The sequence below is a fragment of the Eschrichtius robustus genome, chromosome X (genome assembly GCF_028021215.1).
Source record: "Eschrichtius robustus isolate mEscRob2 chromosome X, mEscRob2.pri, whole genome shotgun sequence".
Taxonomy (NCBI): Eukaryota; Metazoa; Chordata; class Mammalia; order Artiodactyla; family Eschrichtiidae; genus Eschrichtius; species Eschrichtius robustus.
This window is the reverse complement of record NC_090845.1, coordinates 33,835,061-33,857,304: the sequence shown is the minus strand read 5'-3', so window position 1 is coordinate 33,857,304 and position 22,244 is coordinate 33,835,061. Positions and strand designations below refer to the sequence as shown.

General features: G+C 34.7%; 1 protein-coding gene across 1 annotated transcript in view; it reads right to left on the bottom strand.

Annotated features, from left to right (window-relative positions):
* Positions 1–22,244, bottom strand: part of CFAP47 (cilia and flagella associated protein 47) — a 460,447-nt gene that overhangs the window by 399,771 nt on the left and 38,432 nt on the right. Inside the window, 4 exon segments of the mRNA XM_068532596.1 lie at positions 10,627–10,721; positions 15,215–15,299; positions 15,301–15,360; positions 18,373–18,450. Of these exon segments, the coding sequence (XP_068388697.1) occupies positions 10,627–10,721; positions 15,215–15,299; positions 15,301–15,360; positions 18,373–18,450 (318 nt within the window).

The following is a 22,244-nucleotide window of genomic DNA, read 5'->3' as shown; positions in this document are numbered from 1 at the left end:
ATTTATGAATTGCTGATAGGAATGCAAAATTTTATAGTCATTTTGGAAAAGTTTTCTAGTTTCTTAGAAAATTAAATACATACTTAACATAAGGCCCAGAACTCCCAACCCTAGGTGTTTACCAAAGAGAAATGAAAACTTATTCATACACAAACCTGCATGCAAATGTTTTTAGTGGCCTTATTCATAATCGTGAAAACCTGAAAACAGGCCAAATTCCCTCCAAATAGTGAATGGATAACAAACTTTGGTAAATGCATCCAACAGCTTTCAACGATAAAATGGAATGAACTACTGTTACACAGAATAATATGGATGAATTTCAAATGTATTATTCTAAGTGAGAGAAGCCAGACTGATAAGGCAACCTATTTTATGATTTCATTCATATCATATACAAGTGAAAAGGCAAAATTATACAAACAAAGTGAGATCAGTGTTTGCCCTGAACTGAAGCTGGGGGAGAAGGTGACTACAAATAGGGACAAGAAAAATTTAGGAGAGGTGATTTTCTATGAAATATCCAGAATAGATAAATCCATAGAGACTGAATGCAGATTGGTGGCTGCCAGTGGCTGGTGGGAAGAGGGCTGGGGAGAAACTGCTTAATGGGTAAAGGGTTTTACTTTGGAGTGACAGAAATGTTTTGAAATGAGATAGATGGGGTGGTTATACCATATTGTGAAGGCACTAAATTGTTTACTTCCAAATGGTTGATTTTATGTTAAAGAAATTGCCACTCAATAAATTATTTTTTAAAAAATAAATGAAGAACAAATCAATCAGACGTTTCCAGGAATTCCCCAGATATCTACCATGTGATGATCTCAAGATTTTAGAGAAATAAAAAATAAGTTTTAAATAAAATGAAGAGCTAAATAATAAAAAAATGTATAGTTACAGCTTGCCATGCATATTACCCTACTAGGCAAACTCTTGGGCTTTTTTTTTTTTTTTTTTAGTATTAGCTGGCTGCTCTGGTCTGAAAATATCCCCCCAAAATTCATATGTTGAAATCCTAACCCTCAAAGATGATACAATTATGAGGTGGGGCTTCGGGAAGTGCTTAAGCCATGAGGATGGAGTCCTCATGACTGGGATTAGTCTTATAACTATAATTAGTGCCTTGTAAAAGAGACTCCAGAGAGATTCCTAGCCCCTTCCATCCTGTGAGGACACATCAAGAAGTCCGCGACTCAGAAGGGGCCCTAACCCCACCATCCTGGTGCCATGATCCTAGACATCCAGCATCCAGAACTGTGAGAAATAAATTTCTGTTACTTATAAACCACCCAGCCTGTGGTATATTGTTATAGCAGCCTGAACAGACTAAGACAATGGCCATGTCACTGCCAATTCCATCTCCCGTCATAGAATCTTTTGTAAATAATCTGTTCCCATAACAGAACTATAGAAGCATAAAAATACTGTAACATGTTTTATTTTCATGGATGTTTCATTTATCTTGACAAATCAGAGCAAGCAACTCATTCCCATGATAATCTATTTCTGCAGTGATACCAGCACACAGGTGTCAAGGAGTAAATTGAAAAAAGATATACTTCATGTCCAAATACTACCCTTTCATATCCTTCTCAAAACAAAACAAAACTTTGTTTGATCTTATTCCTCCTGGAATTTCTCATTGTTAGTCATCAACAACCAGTTATAGTTTGTCTCATTTCTATTTTTCCTCTTCTGGTTTGTTTTTTTCATTTTTTACTTATTATATTAATAGAAATCAATACTTTCTCTCACACATATTTTAATAGTATTTATATTATTTTTTAGGTTACTATCGTATTCTTTCCTTTTTTTCATATAATATGAACTCATTTTAAACTCAAGTAATTCTATACACTGACACAGAAGACATGTGAGTGGCCCACAAGGAAAGGAGAGGGTTGAGTGACTTAGTGTAAACAAACGAGTCCAGTCAAGGATGCCAAATACAATTGCAATTGTCCACCAGCAGTTTTGATTGTATCCAAACCTGGTGCAACGTAGGAAAGGAAGGGTTACAACTAGAAATAAATCAAGTCCTTTACTGCTGATTTCACATTTTCCTGCTGCATAGGTCAACCAAGAGAGCACCCACTGGCAATTTACATCTACACACATACACACACACACACACACACACACACACACACACACAAAGAGAGATAACTTACAAGTAGCTATAAATATAGTGGAGGACATATGAAATGCTGGGAAACCAGATAATCAATCTGCCTCACTGACACAAATTTAGTGAGCAAAATCTCACAGGGTGTGCTGTCTCTGCAGGGTTCTTTATGTTCTTCTTATTGTCTGATTGAATTACACTTCTATACACTAGGTAAATCTCCCTTTAAACTACCTAGTAAATGTTGAACAATTCAAAATCTTAAGCAATGTGCAGCACTCCAGAAAACTATAAATATATATAATTTATTTTAATTTTATAATCAATTTTAGAACACTAGAAGAGCCACAGTCCAAACATTAAGAAATAGATTTCTAAGCTTTTAACTGTTGAAAGTGTTAAATAGTAAACTGGACTGAAAAATTATCAAATTGCATATGCACCCTCCCCAAAAGTCATGTAACATTTAAATTGGATTATGTATTTGTTCCAACTTTTAGAAATAAAAGGAAAATAATCCTACAAAGCTTATTTTGAAAATCAGCATTCCCTTCCCTCCACCATTGTATACTTACACACACACACACACACATATACACACAAGCACACACAAATCCAGATGCAATCATTTTCAGCTCTCCTAGTTATTTCTTTTGGATTTACCTCAACACAGCTAAATAACCTACATAGAGTGTCATAAAACAAGCTTCAATAAATTTAAACCTATTTAAATAATACAAAGAATATTCTCTAATTACAATGTTATTAAAAATAAATAACAGAAGGAAATTTGGTAAATTCATAAATATGTGGAAATTAAATAACATCCTGAATAACCAATGGGTCAAAGAAGAAATTACATGAGAAATTGCAAACTCTGATGAATGGAAAACACAAAAATACCAAAACTTTTGATATATGGGTAAAGCAATGCTTAGAAAGAAATCTATAGCTGTAAAACCTATGTAAAAAATTAAGAAAAATCTCAAATCAATACCTTCTACCTTAAAAAACAAGAAAAAAGAAAACTAAACTCAAAGAAAGTGGAAGGAAGTAAATAATAAAAGATAAAGTGAAAATGAACAAAATCAAAAATCAAAAATCAAAAACAGTACAGAAAATCAACCAAAAGCTGAATCTTAAAAATACCAACAAAATGGACAAACCTGGGCTTCCCTGGTGGCGCAGTGGTTGAGAATCTGCCTGCCAATGCAGGGCACACGGGTTCGAGCCCTGGTCTGGGAAGATCCCACATGCCGCGGAGCAACTAGGCCCGTGAGCCACAATTACTGAGCCTGCGCGTCTGGAGCCTGTGCTCCCCAACAAGAGAGGCCGCGACAGTGAAAGGCCCGCGCACCGCGATGAAGAGTGGTCCCCACTTGCCGCAACTAGAGAAAGCCCTCGCACAGAAACGAAGACCTAACACAGCCATAAATAAAATAAATAAATAATTTAAAAAAAAAAAAAAAAAGCAACAAGAGAAGGTCAGAAGTTGGAAGTCATCTTAAAAAAAAAAAAAATGGACAAACTTTTAGATAGTCTAAGATGAAAGGTGAAATAATTTAATAAAATGATAAATGAAATAGGCAACTTTACTACCTACCTTACTGAAATAAAAATAGTAAGAGAACACCATGAATAATTGTATGCCACTAAATTAGATAACTTAGACAAAATTTCTCAGGACGAAATACAAAATTTGATCACCTTTACCCATGAAGTGGGGAGAAGGTGGTCAAAAGGTACAAACTTCCAGTTACAAGATAAGTAAGTCCTGGGGATGTAATATACAGCAACTAAGAAGCTTGCATGCTGCAACGAAGATCCTGAGGGCCACAACTAAGACCTGGCACTGCCTGCCTACATAAATAAATAAATAAATAAAATTATTAGGAAAAAGAAAGAAAATACTAGTCTCATAATTATAGGTCTCATTAAAAAAAAAAAAAAAGAAAGGAAGAAAGAAACATGGAAATTCACCTGGAAAAAGTATAGAGAAAACTATTAAAATATAGATGAAGCTGGGTGGTGGGGGAGTAGGGAAGAACTATTGGCCTTAGTTTACTCAAGGGAAGTCGGAGTACTAATTTTAGCAAAGCAGAAAGTTCCCAAGAGAGAAAATATAAATACTAAAGGAACATCAGGTCATATCAGAATGACTAATAGGAAATTAAACAAACATTCATTGGGCTCCATCCAAAGCAGGACATTACACAGAGGAAACTCATGTGAAATCTATATAAAATCTAAGAGGCAATACTGACAAAGAAAGAATTGAGAAATGAGAAAGAAGAAGAACTCTCCTTTTGTTGCAGATGCTATAAATTTTTACTATGAGAAATATATGCAAAAATTAAAAACAGAAAAGGCTACCCATGATTTGACCTGACACAGAAATGCTATTCATGTTTAAGGAGTGGGATGACAGATACACTATATCAAGTAATAAAATCATGCCACTTTCAATGACATAGATTTGGTTTTTTGAGTTGTCTTGTTCAGATTTGTATCTTTTTATTTCAATATAGTATTTCCCAATATTCTACAAAATCCTGACAATTTCTGTCAATTTCTTTTCTTTCCATTTTATTATGGGTTATATTTTATTAGTTTCTACAAATACCCTTGTATATGTAATTAAAGGCTTAAGCATATGGTAATTATCCCCCAACCAAACTTAATCCCAGAAGAAACAAACTGTGACTGCAAATTTCCCCCTATGCATATGGAAAGTGGAACAGAAAAAAAGGGACTATATAAAAATGGTCATTGACATTTTGATGATGGCAACCTTATGAAACTGAAGATTCTGAATGCTAATGACTAGAAGGAAAGTAATACGCCTCAAGAAAGGATATGAAAATTTTGTGTCTATAGGCTAAAGAAATATATACTATTCTTCATCATGTTTGGATTCCTAAGATGGTATCATGACAGGCCAGGAGGCTGAGGACATAACATTTATGGTCTAAGCTCTACAGATCACCAGCAGCTAGCCTTGACAAGTCCCCTAGCCTCACTGTGCATTGGCTTCTACAATTGGAAAAAAGAGAAAAATCTAAGGTCTCAATGCTTGTCTTATTGGATTCATATGGAAATTAAGTGACACTGGATATGAGGGCACTTTACAAACTCTAAGTACTATATAATTATCAACTAAAGGATTGTTATTATAATTTTTAAAATAAATATAAAATTTGAATAGATCTAGTAGACTGAATTAGTAATTTAGAAAACATATGACAAAGCAAAGCCTGAGATCAGATGACTTCAATGATGAAATATATCACTAATTTAAAGAAGAACTAATACAATCCTTCACAATTCTTTCAAAAACAGAAGAGGAGAAAGCACTTCTCAACTCACTCTAAGAAGTCAATATTACCCTGATACTAAAACCAGACAAAGACAGTTGAAGAAAAGAAAACTATAGACCAATATTCCTTATGAATAGGGATGCAAAACTCAAGAAAATACTAGGAAACTAAATCTAGAAATATATAAAAAGGATTATACTCCATGATCAAGGGAGACTTATCCCAGGAATGTAAGGTTGATTTAACATACAAAAATCAATCAATATAATGTACCATATTAATAGAATGGGCAAAATCATGTGATCATCAAACTGCATGCAAAAAAATTTTTGACAAAATGCAACCGTCTTTCATGATCAAAATACTCAAACTAGGAATAGAAGGGAACTTTCTCAACCTGATAAAGGGAATCAACAAAACATTTTTAAAAATAACACTGCTAACATCATATTTAAAAGTGAAAGACATATGCTTTCCTCCTAAGATGAGGAACAAGACAAAGATCTTTCCTCTTGCTACTTCTATTCAACATTGTACTGAAGATTCTAGAAATCAGGCAGTGAAACAAGTAAAAGGCATCCAAATTGGAAAGGAAGAAATAAAATGCTCTATTTGCAGATGGCATGTTCTTGCACACAGGAAATTCTAAGGAATCTACTAACAAACCGTAAGAACTAATGTATAAGTTTAACACAGTTGCAGAAAAACTAGATCAATGTTTAAAATCAATTGTTTTTCTATACACTTGAAATGAATAATCTGAAAATAAAATTAAGAAAACAATTCCATTTACAAGAGCATCAAAAATAATTATTTAGAAATAAATTTAATAAGGAAAGAGGAAATTTGTACATTGACAACTACAAAACATTGTTGAAAAAATTAAGACTTAAATAAATGGAAAAACATCCTATGTTCATGGATTAGAAGCCTTAATATTGTTAATATGGCACTATTCCCCAAATTGATCTAAAGATTCTTCATAATCCTTATCAAAATCCCACCCAGATTTTTTGCAGTAATTGACAAGGTCAGCCCAAAATTCATATGGAAATGCATGGGACACAAAGTAGTCAAAAATACTACTGGAGGAGAACAAAATTGGTGGACTCACATTTTCCAATTATAAAAACTACAAAGTTATCATAATCAAGACCTTGTGTTATTGGAGTAAGGATAGACATATAGATCAATGGAACATAATTGAATGTCCAGAAATAAACTTTTATATTTATGTTTAATTGATTTTAGACAGGAGTGTGAAGGCAATTTAATGTGGTAAAATAATATTTTCAATAAATGGTCCTGGGACAAAATGGACATCACATGCAAAAGAATGAAACTGGACTCATATCACACATACACAAAAAATAATTCAAAATGGATTACAGACCTAAATGTAAAAGCTAATACTCTAAATAAAACTCTTAGAAACAAACATAGAAATCTCATGACTTGAGTTAGGTAATAGCTTCCTAGATATGACACCAAAACGCACAAGTGACAAAAGAAAAAGAGATACATGGGACTTTTGTCACATGTGTCTTTTATATTAGCAGATGATAATAGCCAGTGTGAAGACGATGTGAAGAAAATACAGCTTGGTGCCACAACAGGATGTAAGCTTTCTACTATAATCCTAAAGTCAAGAATAATGCAGGATACCTAGTAGGTGCCCAATAAACATTTGTTGAATGATGATGATTGATGGAAATATAAACTGATACAAGTTTTGTGGTGACAATGTGGATATATGTACCAATAATTAAAATGCACATAACCTTTCCTCACCAATTCCAATTCTAAATATCCAAAAGAAACAACAGAACAAGTTCTCAGAAATGAACATGCCAGTTTATTCACTGCACTTTAATTCACTCATTGAATACTTATTGTCTGATGTGTGTCAAAAAATATATTAATGCTACAAATATAATGTTGAACTATATATCATACTGTTTTCCTCCTTTGAATAATAATATGATTGATGGCATACAGATATCTGACTAGATTAAGAAATGACATCTATTCTGGGTTAAAATGTGTGTTAAATTAGTATGTGAAAGATATTTCCCAACATGGCCTTAAAGCATATTGCTTCATAGGAAATTAGGAATAAGATAAGCCAAGAAAAATAATTGACCTTGTTCTAGAAATTCTAAACAAGGTAGTATAAGAAAAAAGTGGTAAAAATTATCATTATTAAAATGGAAGAGACAATAATATTTGCAATCTATTACAGTATTCCTAAAAAAATCTAAAATAAATTGAAGGATAATTAAAAGTAACTGATGCTTAAAGTAAGATAAACAGTTTTATACCTCATCAACATAATTTATTTTCAAAATATTTATATGAGAGCATAAAAATAATAAAACCCAATCATTTACACTGCACAAAACAGCATAGAAAAATTACTTCAAAATATTCCACGCTTTTGCTGAGTAGTATAAAATGCTTTAATAACATAAACGGCATATCTTTTTTCTGAATATGAAGCTCAATTTTATACAGAAATCACTTCTCTCTAAATTTTTTATTAATTTAATGCAACACAAACCAAAATTACCATAGAAGTTTTAGCTATAAACTCGAGAAAAAGATTCTAAAGTTCATCAAAAAAAATGGCCAATGATATTTTAAAAGGAAAAGAATAGAGTATAGTTATCCTACCAGAGAATTAAAAGAACTTTAATAGTACCAACCAGGCCAAATTGTTAGCAAATAAATCATTACTTTTGTATGGTGGCTTGTTATGCAAGAAGAATCAAAGAATTTTAAGTGCAATTTAAAATTCACCTTTCACCTCTGAGGTTGGCAGAATATTACATATACATACATATATAATGGATGCAACCTAGTTATACAAAGAAAGGCGACAGTAAGCAACATTTTACACTGTTACTAGTGGCTAATACTACTGGTATAACCTTTTTGAAGAGCAGTTCGACAACGCGTATCAATAGCCTAAAATATGTGCATAGAGTTTGACCCAATTATTCTACTTCTAGGATGATATAATGAACACCTATAATGTGAAAACAAACAGTTATTTACAAGGATGTTTCTTACAGAATCATCTATAGAGTCAAAAAATGGAAAAATCTTAAGTGTACAGTAAGAAGGATTAGTTTAATAACTATAACATAGTATAGCCATAAAATATTATCCCTAAGAAATTAAACTGCATTTAGAATACTTAATGACACAAAAAGCAATTGATAACATTTAAATTAATACACTCAGCAAAAAAAAAAAAATGCAGGTTAAAAATGTTCGTAAAGTATTATTTCATTATAATTATAGATAGAGAAATATAAGTATAGAGATAGAAGGAGAAAAAACAAAGATACCCCAAAATATAAACAGAGGTCACTGTTATGTATTAGGATATATTTATTGTTTATTCTTTCTTTCTGCTCCTCTAAACTTCCCATTTAATTTTGACAGTAGACTTTAATAATCGGGAGGAGAATATCACTGATATGCAAGATTGAAATATAAGATGATGCTGAGAAAACTTGCAAATCGTTAGGATATGTGGGAGTTGAGTAGGCTTTGAAAGATATTAAAATACTGTAAAAATTAAAAAGATAAACATCCTCTGAATCTCTTCAAATAACTTGTTAATTATGCTTTTGTCTGAAGTAGAAAGACAAGTCACAGATTGTATTATTCAACAAGTAACTGTAATACCTTGACAATATTTCATGCACTACAAAATCCTTTGCTGAAAAGATAAAAGGAAAATGTAAATAATATGTGTAGTTTGATATTATCTGATAGCCCAAATTAGGCCAAAGGAAATTATTCCTAAAATGACTTTCAAAAAAAAAGCAAAGATGTCCTCTCTCTTCTGGATAACCTTGCTAAAGAGTATCTATCTAAATGTCACTGGTTCATGAATGTAGATGAATAATTATTACACACTAAACCTGTAGAAATCAAATATAGTATGGTATACATCTTAATCTTGTATATAAAATTAAAATTTTTCATTTTCTTTAATATCGGAAGAGTAACCTTTGATATCTCATCCACCATGCTTGTCAAAAACTAGAACACACAAAAGAGTGAACTCTGTAGACAGTATCATTCCATGTGAACCATATGTGCACAAAACCCACAAAATACATCCCAACTAATGTACTGCACCTAAGAAGGCAAAATTAATCTTTAGCATTTTCTTAAATCTGAATGTGTCCTTAAATTTTCTTGACTTTTTCCTCCTGAAAGCTAAATAACAGTTATTATTGTTCCTAAAATAAGATTTTAATCTCAGTAAACTCTGTAGTTTAGTAACATTACTAAAAAATGGATTATTAAAGACGTACTTTGTTAGCATTCAGTACACCTTCTTGTTGTGTTTTAATTCCTTTTATTTAGTTGATTCTATTCTACACCTACTGGGTACAAGGCATCATGCTAGTTATGCTGGAATATAAAAAATGTTTTGACAAAAGAGTCTCATACTCTAATTGCCATTTAGCAGTTTGATTCTTGTTCGGGAGGATGCGGCGACACACCTTTCCATATCATAGGTAGCAAGATGCTCTCTCTTTGGCACTTCTATCACCTTCAAAGCAAAAGCATATCAGAGATTGCCCCTGAAATTTTGCCAGTGGTATCCCTTCCTCCTGGGCACATTCTAGGAAAGGTTTTTTTCTTTGATTTTCTCTGTTTGTTGTTTTTGTTGGTGTTTTAAAATCACCAAACATCGAGGGACACTACCCAAGAACCAGTGTCATAGCAACCCCTCTTAAATCTCCACAGCATGTCTTTGGTGATTTCAGGTGATGATTCTAAGAACGTCAAGCGTACCCCACTCAAATGTAAGTAGAAAGCACATGCTGGCTCAAATATAAGTGATTTTGGGGCTAGCCTCAACTTTCCTCTTCTTCACATGTCATATCTTGAATTTTCTAGAGAGCATAACTGAAACCATGAGACCACATAGGTTCCGTGTGTGTGCCCTCGGCACCTCTTGAGATATACTGCAAGCATGAAGCCAGACACCTCCAGCGATCATTTTACTGAATTAAAGGGTATACCCAGACATGCTCACAGGTAGAAAAAGGCCCACTACAAAAAGAACTTAGGTGATCTTTGATAGCTTCTTAGTTAGGATTATCTTAACTCCACAACTCTCCAGTAATGTGAGTAATAGAAAGCTTAACTTACTTCTTTGGGAGAAAATGCTAGGCTACACTCCAGAGATGTCTCTCTCTCTAACTCCAAGGAATATATGTCAGGAAATGCAGGGTCTGTGAACTCCCCTATAAAACCAGAAAAAGGACACTTTTTAATTTTATTATTTTTAAGCCAGATACATACTATGATGCTATTGTTAAATGTGGAAATGAAACTTTGAGAAACCTCATCAAAATGTTCACAACAATCAAAAAACAGTTGCTAAAACATCTGTGCGGGGCTGCATAAGGTTGCTAGGCTAAGGAATCACTCTTAATGCCAAGATGCTAATCGGCAAAACTGGTATCCAAAAATGGAACAAACATATAGTCAATCAGCAAAACAGAGAGGGTAAACCTATGTTTTAAAATCTCCAAAGTTCAAGAATGATATCACAGTCATATTCAGATGAATATAAAAAGGTATAAAGGTCAAGGTCAAATAATTGACTGAATCTTAGGTCTGAGAAAATTGAGACTCCCTCTCCAGTGAAGATGGAACAGGGAGAACCCAGACCTCCTCTGATGCCTTACGGAATTCACAAAGAAGATAAACACAATTTTGTACAAGGAAACTTTTCAACAAAGTGGTATCACTCCAGATACAAAGGCACTGGGTGGAGATACAGAAACAATTGTCAAATAGTAACACAAACTTCAGGGTCAAAAATTATAAGCACTTAAATAAACTTCTAAAATAAGTTCCTGAAAGATCAAATGTTAGCTACAATAGAACCTCTGCCCTCATCTAAACAATTCTAAAAATCCCTTTTTCTCCCTAAAGTTTTCTGATTAATCCAAGGAACGATAATAATTTCAATTACCCCGTCTCAAAATAAACTTAAATAACTCATTTCATTCTCCTTCACCCTACTCAATTTCTCTCAACTTGATGTATGATATAAAAACCATTAAACAAATGAACAAAAAGGATCCATTAAGTGTTTATTAACACAAACATGTTTGTGGTGTGGGAAAAAATACATATACAGCAAAGAATATCCACCTAGAATGGATATATATCTCGGATACATAAAATATAATAAAAATAGATAATCTTAAATATATTTGAAGTATACATAAACATATAGATTGTGAAATGCAATAATCCAAGACAGCATCAATAAATATTTCTTGAGCACCTATAATGTGCAGAGAACTATATCAGACAACTCTAGCAGAAAACAAAAATTGGAACTATAGTCCTTGACCTCATGGAGCTCACAGCGTAGTAAGGGAGACAAACAAGTACAAAGCTCTTTTTGATACAAGGTACAATTTGGTTAGTGCTATAATAAAACTTACCTAATGTCCGAAAGGAGCAAAGGCAAAAAAATAATTTCAACCGATTGGATAGGGGTACGAATGGGGCTAATGATTTATAGGATGCAGGAGGTTGATGCTAATTTATAAAAGAGGGTGGAATCTCAGGCAGCAGGGACAGAAGAGGAGGAACTAGCCTGGGAGGAGAGAAGCCCAGTGCCAGAGGAAATGTGTAACACAATCTGGTTGCAGTAGAGACAGCTGATGGAGCCTACAATGGGAGAGGTGACTGGAAAGAAAAGGTGGCGTCATAGCTAAATGGATCTCAGTATTTCCTCCCCCTTAAGTCATTCTTGTCCTGAAACGATAATGTGAAAAACCAAGTCTACCTTGTCACAGAAGGACATCTATGTTTTAACATACTCATAAAATACATTTTCAGGACATTTTAAGTATAAACTTTATTGCAAATTGTTAATAATCGTTAAGATCAACTTATATACATCCTAGACTGTGTCAGCAGCCTGCTGTTGAGACCCACTGCTACTGGTAACAGGAAACCAGCAAAGCTTTTCAAGCAGAGGGCAGATGGGATAAGATCTTTGCTTGAAGGAGATCACTCTCTGGTATAGGCATATGAGGATAAAGGCTTGGAAGCAGGGAAAGCATTTTAAAAGATGATCCAGTGACCTAGAAGGGAAGCCTGAGCTGGGGCTAAGGCAGAATCGTGGAAAGAAATGCATCTTGCCGAGTAGCTCTTCAGAATAACCAGGAAGAGTCTGTGATCCATTAACAAGGTGCATGAATGCATATGAGGCAGTCAGAGTAAAGTGTTCAGGCAACTAAAGTTTCAACATCCAGATTTTCCAAAAATGACTATAAATCTCATATGGATTTCCAACTGCCTACTGTTATGATTCCTGGGCTATTCCACAGTCCCCTCAAACATAGCATGCTCTCCTAGATCTATTCCTTCCCTCACATTATATCAACTATGAATTGTCCCTCCCATCACCTACCTCTTAGAGTCAAAAACTGGGAGCGATCCAAGACTTCCTCCTCTTCCCTAATACTGATGTCCACTTGGTAACCACATCGAAGCATTTCTAATTTCTCAGCACCTCTGTACCCTCCTCCTTCCCGTCCCTGGTATCAATGTCTGAGCTCAGGCTCTCATCACTTCTCACCTCTATGGCCACCACACCTAAGTGATCTCCCTGTCTCCGTTTTTGCCCTTCCCATACCCACCTTTTCCCCCAGCCCATTTTCAACTTTTCCTCCAAAAGGAAAATTAGTGAAGGGCAAGCCTACTCACACCATTGCCTGGATATCAATCCTTTAATTGTGCTGCCTAACCTCTAGGATAAATGTCCAGAAAAAACTATTAGTTACCTGGGTCTCACTTGCCCCTCTAGTCCTGTCCCTCTATACTCTAGACAGTCCAAACTACTTGCCATATAGACTCATTTCTAGGCCTTTACTTGCATTCTTTCATATCCCCTTCTCTGTTTCTCTCCTTATTCTTCTAAATCCAGATTAGGCATCAACTTCTCCAAGAAATCTTTCCTATTGGTGATTCTCAGCTAGTTTCCCTTAGCATATGCTTCCTTAGCACCAGGTACGGACCTGTCTTGTAGCATCCACATGCTATATGGTAATAACCCAATTCTTTGTCTCTCTCTCCTACTGTTATATAGGTGGTCTCCATTTGTCATTTAGATCCAATAGCCATCTTTCTCTGCTCTCCTCTGTCCCGACCTCTACAGACTGATTCATCTAGGTCCCTTGCTCTTCTGTCTCTGATTTGGTTCAACCACAGGGAAATGCCAGTAAGATATCAGAGAGTAGGAGGTATTTATGCCCTCATGTCTCCCCTGCCTTGGCTACAATTCTGGCAAGGACATCTTTTTTTTTTTTTTTTTTACAGTTATAGCTTTTATTAGATGGCCTCTCTTCCAGAGTTTCACCACTCACAGGGCTTCAATAATATCTTGCCTCCTCTTGCTCCTTCAGGCCTAGAGGTAGAAGCAGCTTCCATCCCTTGTCAGTTTTCTTTTAACCTGGCTCCCAGGTCCATACATAATTCCTTCATTAAATCATCTTCAGTTAAATGCTCTGAGTCATTTGTTTACTACTAAGACCCTGACTGATAAACTTACTGTTAACTTTTGGAGAACAAGTAAGATGTCTTATTATCTTTATAGATTCAAAGTCTAGTATCTGGCCTATAATTGGTATTCAACAAGTATGTACTGAAGAAGAAATGACTAAACCAATGGTTGGCAAACATTTTTCTGTACGGGTTTAGATAGTAAATATTTTAGGCTTTGCAAGCCATAAGGTTTCTATCACAACTATTCAACTCTGCCATTATAGCATGAAAGCATACAGAAACAATATACAAACAAATGAGTGTGACTGTGTTCTAATAAAACCTTATTTATAAAATAACAGGTGTCAGGCCAGATTTGGCCCATAGACCTTAGTTTGCCGACACCTGGAGTAAACAAATGAAATACATTTATAAAAGTGCATTTTTTTCAGACTTAATTTAACATAAAGATACCTAGGGCTTCCCTGGTGGCGCAGTGGTTGAGAATGTGCCTGCCAATGCAGGGGACACGGGTTCGAGCCCTGGTCTGGGAAGATCCCACATGCCACGGAGCAACTAGGCCCGTGAGCCACAATTACTGAGCCTGCGCGTCTGGAGCCTGTGCTCCGCAACAAGAGAGGCCGCGACAGTGAGAGGCCCGCGCACCGCGATGAAGAGTGGCCCCCGCTTGCCGCAACTGGAGAAAGCCCTCGCACAGAAACTAAGACCCAACACAGCCATAAATTAATTAATTAATTAATTAATTTTTTAAAAAAAACCCCAACAAACTACTGGCTTTGATACAGAAAATAGATTATCCTTAAAAAAAAAAAAAAAAAAAAAAAGATACCTAATATATAGGTAAACACAGAGAACCCTCCAAAACATTTACCTGAAATTCTTAAGCAATTAAAACTAGCAATTAATTTTATTTTAATTTATAGTATATACTTATGTATAACATACTTAACCTACTATATTATATCAATTAATAAGCACAGTTATATGTCATGCATTATCAAAGTCTTCTGATATTAACATACATGTATTTCTAGAAATAGAACCATGATGGTTTATAGGATATAAGAACAATATGCACTGAGTCATTAAAAATACTTAAGAATAATTGCCCTTGACTTACAGTATTTGCTTAACATTATTCCTTAGAGCAAACTTAAAACTGTTTTACTTTTACAATAATATCATAATGGTATAAAATATATACCTGATTTGTCTTTAAAATCCACAGAAAAACCTTCAAAGTCTTCCAGATTAACCTCTACTCTGGCACGTGTTATACCTTTGTTTTTTTACTAAAAATGGAATAATCTGGGTAGCACCAACACAGGTGCCACTGAAATTAAATACATCCTAAAATATAAAAAAAGAAATCATAATTAGAAGGTAGAGTAACAATTTATGAAAATAATGTAAACTAAAAATTACATTGCAAGACAGTAGATCTTAAAAGTCCTCATTATGAGAAAAAAATCTGTATGTTTGGTGACTGATGATAACTAGACTTACCGTGGTGAACATTTCACAATATATACAAACATTGAATCATTATATTGTACACCTGAAACTAACAATGTTATATGTCAATTATACCTCAATAAAAAATTATACTCATGTTTATCAAGGACATTATTACAGTAGTATTCTATACAAATTAGTCACATTTTCCTTCTTCCCCCTCCCTCCTGCATGTAATCAGTTACCAAATCCCATTAATTCTGACTCCTTCACCTCTTATCTTTATTGTAATTGTATAAAGTTAGTAACTCATCACTTTTCATTTCATTGCTAGATTTGACTTTCTCCAATTCTCCCTTCCACACCTAAGTCACAATTAAACTAATTAAAAATCTGACCACATCACTTGCTGTCTTAAAATTTGATGATTCTCCTCTAAAGGAGATCTACAGGACAATGTCAAGTTTGTTAGCAGGGCTCATAAAGTTCACCATGACCTTCCCCTGCCTCATGTTCCAGCCTCATCTAGCTCCACTCTCACCCCTATGACTTCATATTTCAGCAAGCTGTATGACTTGTCATTTCCAACCAATACCTGACGCTTTTCCCTTCTGTGTCTTTATCAAGGTGTCTCTTCTGTCAGAAGGCCCTTCTCTAACTTGTAATTGCCTGATAAAATACTATGCATCCTTCAAACGCCAGTTGGATAAGCCACAATTAATTACAGTATGATCAGGACTACTTCTGTTCCTTATGTTTACTCACATTATGACATCATAAAGTCCATTTATTTGTCTAGTTATGTCTCTTCTAGTGGACCTTAAGTCTAGTTCATTGTTACATCTCTAGCACCTATCTGACATCTAGCTTAAATATATAAGAAATGTTTATTGAATGTATCTTAACTTTAGCTTATATGCCAGGCATGTGTACACCACAAAGCTCTGCAGGATTCCTCTTCTGGCAGAGTAGCTATATATACTCTACAGTTCCTTAGTAAAAGAATCACATACACCATTAAAAGAGAAAGAGGCAACAGTATCCTAATGCTGAGAAAAACATGGCATTAAGGTCAACTGTCCACTATTTGCTTCACTTAAAATATCAACCCAGTTCTACAGGTGAAATGTGTGAAATCCAAAACAGGTAGTGAAAGTTTGATGCTTCATATGCAAAAAATCACTCTTCTAATCCCATTTCTGGTCTTTCCCATAGGTTCATTTGGATAAAATTTCCTAATTGTTATTAAGACACACAGTCAACGCCACACAGTTATTAGATATATTGCTAACAATATCTGGTAATACTAGAATATTGTTTTTAAAAGGTAACTAGGCAGCAATGTTTAAAAATCCAACATAATTAAGAAATATTGATAAATACATATTAAAGTCCTATAAATTACTCAGTTGTACCATAACATGCAAAGCCTGCCACAAATATCTTTAGGACTAGGAAATGCAATATTTAAAGTCTCCATCTTTGTCTAACAGTGTTCAAGGAGGGACACCATATCAACTGAAAAAAAGCACTCTGGATACTACAGGAATCACCATTGTCTTAGATAAGCTAGCCTAGTATCCATCAGTCTATCTGGACTTACCATGCCTTCAACACTGAATAAAAGAAAGGTTAGAAAATTGTAACTTAAAGCCTAGATTTGTGGTGATGCCATTAAAGTGCAGACTAGTGGTAAGGCCCTACCTGAGGCAACCAGCAGCCTTATCAATTTCTACTCAATTTAGTTCAGCACCAGAACGGTACTAGGTACTGGGGATAGAAAAACAAAAGGGCAGATAACCTGAAAATAATATGACAATTGCTACAATGGAGATGTTCCCAGAGTTTAAGATGTTTGTGACATCTAATAAATGTCACAAGAGAGGGGCATATGGGCTTGCTTTGAAGGATCAGGGAAAGTTTCTTTAGGTAGGTAAGACCAGATCTAACTCTGAAAGCCTGGACAGGAAAAAAAAAAAAAAAAAAAAGAAAAGCATGTATGTGCGCTCTATCAACTGTAGAACAAAATTTTATTAGGGTACAGAACAATAATTCAAAAAATAAATTTGATTATAGTTCAGAAAATGTAAATCAAGACCACAGTGAGGTATTTTATACTCAATAGATTGGCAAACATTGTGTCTTATAATACAACTTATGGAGCAACAGAATGTGGATCAATGGAAACTTGAGAAGAAAATATGGAAATAATCTTGTGAAGTCAAATATGTACATAATCTGCATCTCAGCAACTCCATTCCTAAAGAAACTCTTTCATAAGTACCTTAGAAGATACGTACATGAATGTTCATAGCTATAGTATTTGTAATACCAAAAAAACAGACACTAATCGGATGGACCATGGAATGAGTCTACAAATTACAGTATGTCTACATAATGGACTATTAAGCAGCAGGGAAAATGAATAACATAAAGCTACACATAACCTAGATGAAGTTTAAAAACATAATATTCAATTAAAAGTAACCCATCAAAGATAATATATCTTTGTTATAAAGCTCAGAAATGAACAAACTAAACTAAATAAGGAACCGTTAAGGAATTCATACATATGTGGTAACCTAATCAGAAAAAGTAAAGGGAGAAAAATGACAAAATTCAGGAAAGTAGTTATCTCTTAAGAGGGGTAGGACCATGATGAAGCCTACAGATAATTTAACGGTACTGGTACTGTTCTGCTACTTAAGTTCAGTGGTGAATTCTTAAACCTTCATTAATTGGCTTAACACTCTGCTTCATCACTTATATTTATATTACATATATTAATTTCTATGTGACAAATTACTACATAATAAAAATTTTTTAACCTAAATGGGTTGACTAGGGACACATAAATAAAAATCACCACACTCATAAATTGATTATACAAATAGGTAACATACTCACCGGACTGATTTCGACATCAGCAATCTCAACAGATCCACCCAACCTAAGGTCTATGTCTTCTGCATGGCGAATAGCAATCTATTTAAGAAAAACATAAAACTCTGTAGAAACCACACTAAAATACACTCATGTACTGCTGAAGTATTACCTGGCATTTATATAACATTTTATAATTTAAATAATCATAACTTATTATAAATGTCACAAGATTTATTCTGGCAGTTATCATCTCATTTCTTGTGATGTAGAATTGATATTCCTAAAGGAGTGAATTTTCAACTCTTAAAAACTTCCATCACAAAGGGGACCAGCTGACAGCTTGTGAATTTGACTGAAGAGTTCTACCCATTTGCCTTGACATTATTGCTTCAAACTCTGTGTGAGCCTTTTGTATTTACCTAATTCCAAAGGAATATTCAAAATTAAAACAAGCAAGAAACTGAGTGCAAACATAGAAAGATACTAATATCCAAAACAACCATAATTCTAATGAGAGCAGCTAAAAATTGCTGAGTATATGGGCCAAGTATACTGCTAAATACATTATCTCCTTTTTAATCTTCAGTATTCTGTTAATACTCTAATTTCCAAGTGAGGAAAACTGGGGCTTGAGGTCACAAAACTTGAAAGCAGCAGTGGCTAAACTTGAACCAAGAACCGCCTGAGCACTCAATTTCTTCCAAGAAATTTAAGACAGTGAAATAAGAATTTAGTCATATAACTCCTACAAAATAAGAACTATAGATTACATGAACATATAATTGTCTAATCAAAATCTCAGAAGCACAAAAATATCATTCCCTGAAAGCCCTACCTGTATAAGAATAGGTTAGCAGTCAACTTCGAGATTTAAATCTAAATGTATATTAAAGAAAGATATATGAGTGTATTTCACTCTTTCGATAGAATCAGTGACATTGTTTATAGGTAAAGAAACCACAAAATACCATTTTTTCAGAATTATTAAGGAAAGTGAGTGCCATCTAGACAATCTTATTAACCGAACTGCTTAATTCATACTACTATATGATTTCTATATTTTATTTACAGAATATATAGTACCTAAAATACTTGACTAAAATCATAAGAAGCATAACTCAATGCTTCAGAAGTAATTACAAATCAATATATGCTTCACTGATGAACACCGTATGTAAGTCTCAACACCCCCATGGCTGCCTTTTACTCACTTCTCCTTTCGTGGGTAACTGAAGATTCCAGGCTGCCATAACCTATTTACTACCCTCACCAACTGCTCACTTGACCTTTTCATCTCCTGAGACTTAATCTGTACCCTGGACAATATCATCCGTCACAAATCCATGGCCTCAGAAACCATACATTCATCCATCCCTCTCTTTCTCACAACCCTCTCTCATCCCTGCTTTCTCACCCATTTTCAGAGACAAGAGTTCCACGATGTCACATGTGTGATGTTTTCCTGATCAGCCCCAATTTACCTGTCTCCATTTTCTCCTTTATTCAACAAAGTTTATCATTCCAACTTCTCATCAATATATTCGATCCACTTATACTCATCTTGATTTTCACAGGGTTAACAGAAATAACCTCTATCATCTCTAAGATTAATCCTTAGCCTTCAGACCAACATGTATAAGCAATGGCCTCTTTACTAGACATCTCTACATAGGGATGCAAAAGGTGCCTCAAACTCATGATTTCCCTCTAAAATCTGCTACTCATCCTCTAATCTTTCTTCGAATGTTGTTACCACCTGTCTCACACCTGACTTACCTGTTTTATTTATATGTGAGCCCTTTCAACCATCAAACCCTAAATATTCATCTCCTAAATTTGACTAGAATTTGTCTAGAATCCTACCTCCTGAGAACACAATCTTCTCCTGCCTGGACATCATCAGCAGACTAATAACTCTGCACTGGTCCCAGTTTAACACTGCTCTATATAACCAAAGTGATGTCTGAAAAATGCAAATCTGATTGTGAAACTCTCCATCCTTAAAAACTCCAAGCTCTTAAGATGAAATTTTGACTTCCTAAGTTGCTGCTAAGGACCTGTATGACTAAAATTTATACAGGTCTCTAAATACATCTTTCCCCACTATCATCCATTCAATCTATAACCAAGTCATGTTAAACTAAGTTTTTCATATCTGCCTTGTAGCTCTCTCTCTCCTCCCATGCCTGAACACATTCAATTTTGTCTTCCTTGAATACTCTTTCCTCCTCTCCTCCCTCACCCCACTACTATCCCTTTCCTCTGGCTGATTCTTAACTCTGGTGTCTTTTAGATGTATCCTCCCCTAGGAAACTGCCCCTGACCATTTAAGCATGGGTTGCAAACCTCTCCTGTGTACGCCCTCAGCCTACTGTATTTCTCCATCATAGTACTTATTACACTATCTTTTAATTTTGAGTTGTTTGCATCCCCCATCATATTGTACACTCTTAGAGACCAAGGACCCTAGTTATCTTGTTCAATTTTGCATTCCTAGCAACTGCAGCAGAGCCTAACACATAATATGTGCCCAGTAAGTACACATGGAATGGATGAATAAAGGAATCTCATTATAGTATACTGTTAAAAAGGTAAGCTTTGTAAAAACAGCATGGTTCTCTAAAATACAGTGGAAACTAATCTCAGTAAAAACCTATATTTTAGTGGCTATGTTTTTTATTTATTCCAAAATAATATACAAAAATTCTGCCCAAATATCAGACCGTATACCACAATATACACTTTATAAATATCTTTCAATATATACTTTTTTTTTGTAATTTATTTATTTTATTTATTTATTTTTGGCTCTGCTGGGTCTTCATTGCTGTGCGTGGGCTTTCTCTAGCTGTGGCGAGTGGGGGCTACTCTTCGTTGTGGTGCACGGGCTTCTCATCGCAGTGGCCTCTCTTGTTGTGGGGCAGGGGCTCTAGGCTCATGGGCTTCAGTAGTTGTGACGCGCGGGGTCTAGAGCACAGGCTCAGTAGCTGTGGCGCACGGGCTTAGTTGCTCTGAGGCTTGTGGGATCTTCCCGGACCAGGGCTCGAACCCGTGTCCCCTGCATTGGCAGGCGGATTCGTAACCACTGCGTCACCAGGAAAGCCCCCTATACCTCTTTATAAAAGTAAGATATAATTATTAGGTTGTTTATTTGGGGGCCAGGCAAATTGGTGTTTATTATATTAAGCTAAATGTTATTTAAGAACTAATGGTTAAGGGAAATTGAAGGATAAAATGGAGGATACGTCTTAAGCCGTTCATTTTGATCTGATGATAGTGCACATATTACTTTTTTAATGTGAGTGAATGCACACAGTTGATCATCAAATTGAAGATTAAGAGCATTCCATTCCATGAGTTTATAATAAGTAAAATTTACTACAGACTGGTCTTACATGTTTTATTTATTCTGTTTAATGAACACTTAGAGAAGTCCCTAAAATCAAGGTAATATCTTTTCATTTACATAATTCCCAGAACATAAAATAGTAAAACATTTTATGTGTGCTATACAGATATTAACCTCATATACAATTTGCCTATAATTCCTATAGTCATTAAAGCTATTTAAAATTAGCATTCCAAAACTGATTATTTTTTCCTTAGGTATCTAATTAACACCATGGAAAAAACAATCCTTTGCTCTGTGACTAGTGAGGGCTTGTCACAAGTTAGAGATGCCAAATAGTCCAAGTTCATGTGAAAAATGCCTCATATCAATGAAATGTATCCATTTCAACTTAGTAGAAACTTCCATTAGCAACTTCCACCAAAAATATTTTCTACAAATCCTCTTGCCAAGTTCTGCTAACCATTTTTACAACAGATGTATAAGTAAGGTTGTTCATTTTTTAGATTTCTAAAAACTGCACCTCTTTAGAGCTAACTCAATT